The 4074-nt window shown below is 36.3% G+C and overlaps 1 protein-coding gene across 1 annotated transcript; it reads right to left on the bottom strand.

The window, feature by feature from the left end:
* On the bottom strand, nt 436–2565 carry LOC104734538. Its single transcript, XM_010454138.1, has 2 exons — nt 2370–2565; nt 436–2175 (listed from the first exon to the last, which is right to left on the bottom strand). The coding sequence occupies exon 2, from the start codon at nt 2164–2166 to the stop codon at nt 601–603; it is 1566 nt and encodes a 521-aa protein (XP_010452440.1). The 5' UTR covers nt 2167–2175; nt 2370–2565; the 3' UTR covers nt 436–600.

Below are 4074 nucleotides of genomic sequence, written 5' to 3'. Positions count from 1 at the left end.
CTTTATTTTTAAGTGAAATATAAGATGGGGATATCGACTTGAACAAGCCATGTTCAATTCATTTTCTGTGCATTGTAAAAGTTTTGAATGAAGAAAAAAAATTATGTTACAAGCAAGTCACACATGTCTTGCCTACATATTTTGTTCCCTCCATTTTAGTTGTCATTTCTACGCACATTGCATAAGACTTTACCAAAGTTGCTTACACAATTTTGTGACACCAAAATTTGTCTGTTTCTCATATATTATGATACATATGCCCAAAGTTGCTTCCACAGTTTTGTGAGAACGTGAGCAAAATTATTTGTATGTTTGTAGCATATCAAAAAGTTTTTAACTTCTTGTCATTCCCATTAATCACATAATGGCGGTTGGCTTTTTACTTGTTTTTGCAACAGCTTTGGATGGTTTATATGACTCCTAAATTACATAAACTCCAAAACAAAACGAATTTGAACTTTAGTTCCGTTTAAATATAAATATACCTGAACCGTATAAACGGAGCCAATAGTGAATCTGGTTTTACATCGATTACCATTTGAGTATTTTCCTCATCCAGAACAATTCCAAACAAACTTTGATTAAAAACTCTTGGTAGTTCTAACTAGCTTCTCTGTGTATGAATGGAGGAGAAGGTGGACTTAGAGCTTCATCACTTTTACCTCCCAAGCAAGTTATCGGCGTGGTCATGTCCTCCTTAGGTGAGTAACTCGGATCAAACACACCATCTTCACGAGGCAATGAAGATACCAGAACCTCATCAATCTTACTATTTTCTTCTCTTCTTTTGCAGAATCTATCCTCCACTATTTCATAAGAATTTGCGGTCCGGACTTCTTGAGCCAAAGAGCACCAACAACAAAATAACCAGAGTGTACAATCCGCAATCGCAGGTCTCCCGCAACAGAAGTTATAACTTGGCAACTTGAATCTTTTCCTCATCTGTATTCTCCAAAAACCACCATATAGCAAACCAAACAAGCAAAGCACAATGCCGGTATATCCAAGTGCTTCCCTTACCATCTCGTTATCGATGTTTATAGCAGCCAAGTTGAATATAAAGAAAGGAGCCAAACAGAAGAGAATAAAAGTAGCAATGTGCACATACATGTTCCCAAACCCAATCCTCTCCATGTTCCAACCAAACACACAGAAAGTGCAGAACAGTGAGAGATAAGCCAATGAAATATCTTCCCATATATCAAGAATCCCACCTCTCCATTCAGGATTACTCACGTCTGCAGACGAAGCAAATGAATATCTCCTTTCAAGAGAGAACTTGCGATTAGTAGTAACCGGTCCTTCTTCCACAGGCTGCACTTGATTCTCCTCGTCTCCTTGAGAATGATAATCTTTCCCAAGTGGACTAAGAATAGTGTACAAACCTGCAGCCGCAGGAGCTGCTATTGCAACAGATATGCAAATAGCTACACCAATGGGGGGTCTCTCGGATCTTCTAAACCCTAAGTTAAGACCGCATAGCCCATACTGAGCAAAACAGTTCAAGTGAAGCAAAAGAACAACAACCATCATATGTACCCATTCGTTTGGCTTGTAAGTCCCGTTCTGACAGTAAATCTTCCTAAGCGTTGTAACATCATCTTGCTTCCATCTACAAAGAAGCACGAGGTGATAAAACCGTTTCGGGTGCTGATACAAACACATCAGAGTAAACAATGCGTTGAGGATTTGGTTGTTAACTTCAAACCAGACATCTCTCTGTGATTTCTTGGGCAAAACACTGTTCAACATACCAGTCATAACCATGAAGAGAATCGCACCAGAGACAGCAACCACAAGGATCCACAAGAAAAGAGCCATGTTAAGAGGGTCTCTAAGCCATTGCTTACCTAATTTCATCAAGCAAGCCCACTCTATTTTCCGGGAAAACATCACACTGATTCTTTCCCGGAGATTTATGTTGCTAACTGAGCGTGAAACCTCATCTCTTTCCTCTGTCATTCTCTTCAATCTAGCAGAAGCAGAACCAAAACTCAGAAGCTTAACCCTATTAGAAACATCAGGCAACGAGCTCTCCGACCATCTCCTAGGTTTCTCTTCTTCACTAAACAGAGTCTTATCAGATGTTGAGAGACCAGGAGGACATGAAACCCTAGCTTTTTTACAACTATCATCAGATCCTTCAATCTTATCATTTAAACCCATTGTGTCTTCCTGAGAAGAAAAAAGAAAAAGGTAAAGACAAATCCTTTACAGGGAAAAGCTAGTCAAAAGACATCGCTGGCAAAAGTCTGATAACCCAATAAAAGCAGAGGTATGAAAGCGATTCAAAGAAGATGATTCTACTTATGGACACATTCAAAACGAATAAAGTCTTCAACTTTGACAAAAGAAGATGGAAAAAAAACCTCAATTGGGACGAGATTGAATAGGAAACTTTTTGGAACGAGTTACATGCCCAGAATTGGAATTGGCTACAGTTACAGAGAAACCCAGAACGAAAGAGACGAACGAAGGTTTAATTCAGAGGTTTGAAATTTTGAATCCTGAAGGATCGATTTAAAGCAAAAAGATGGTGACTTTAAAATTGATAAGCGAGAGACATCGAAACAGTTAGTTAGAACAAGAGCCATAGAGGGTCATAGGGCCACGTCATCACCTTAATGTTAATATATCTATCATAAAAATTGATTTTAAAATATTAACTATTTACTGTAAATGAATGTTTTTTTTTTTTTTTTNTTTTTTTTTGGGTTTGCGCTTATAATTAACAGTAAGTGTCGAAAACGTTAGAAGATATATTTGACGCAAAAAAAAACATTTATAGTATAGTATAGTTTAATAAGTTATGTGTGTCCTAATAACTTCTTGACAACACATCATGAACGTACATACGTTAATCAATTTGATAATCAACTTGGAGAACATACGTTAGTCGTTATTCATTGATCATCGGTTCCACGTTGTATAACCTATGTTTGTCTCAAATAACTTTTAGTTATGTCGTAAATGTTAAAACTCCAAAAAAACATACCACAATGTGTGGTTCAGTGATATTAATTTAGTGGCGTTATTATATTTTGGATTCAGTGTGTGGCTTGTACATGTGGTTGTGAATTGTAATAACTGAAATTGGTTTTTCATTTGTTCCATGTTTTGAAAGAGTTTAGTCCACAAAGAACATCAAACAAAAGGAGACCCATGTTCATTAGGATTTAGGCCCAAATGTTTTTACAAAAGATTAGCAGATCTACCGAACTGGACGTTCCAACAAGCAGACGCGTATTTGATTTTTTTTTTTCCAGGAATTTCGAACCTTCCACCATAATGTTTTGCGAAACAAAAAAGTCGAATAGAAAAATGTCAACTTATCTTTGGTACTGTCGAGAACGAGTTTTTACAGACCAATCAAACAAGTCTGAATAGCACTTTAGTATTGTCACTGCCTATTTAGGATGTCATCTTTCACAACAACATGCCTTGTACGTACTTGTACATAATGATAATGTATGACTCGAGCAAAGGAACACCAAATCTTCCAACTGTTGTGTCGAAATTTTTCTTTCAGATATCAATATATCATGATCATATCCCAAAAAGATCCTTAAAAATAGCTTGTAGCAGGATACATAAGATATTACATAATTCATAGTATCGACCCGGTTATTTTTGGTAGAGTATGGATTTAGTTTTTAAATCAATGATTAAACCGGTGAATAAAAGTTGAAAACGTCAACTCATTCGTGACATTCATACTTTTGACTCATATCATATGTATGTGGTTGCTATGCTATTATATATATGTCAATAACATCATCTTTTGGGATTTTTTCGTATTTTGACTGCACACCCACCCCCTTTAACGTCTCATCGAAGCGTTGATGGTAAAATTATATAGATATATCATATATGTATAATGTACAAAGAATCTGCAGCATCTTCGTTACACAGTCAATTATTCATATCCAAAGCTGTAATATAAAAAGTTAGGCACATTCAGTCAAATGATCTCAATGATGTCATATAGTTTAGTTTAGTAAGTTTTTTTCCCCCTCTTTTGACTAAAATAATGGAAGACGACATATATGGTTGACTTGGTTCGGATTAAGGATC

This window comes from Camelina sativa, chromosome 13 (assembly GCF_000633955.1).
Source record: "Camelina sativa cultivar DH55 chromosome 13, Cs, whole genome shotgun sequence".
NCBI lineage: Eukaryota > Viridiplantae > Streptophyta > Magnoliopsida > Brassicales > Brassicaceae > Camelina > Camelina sativa.
This window is presented reverse-complemented; position numbering and strand designations above follow the sequence as displayed.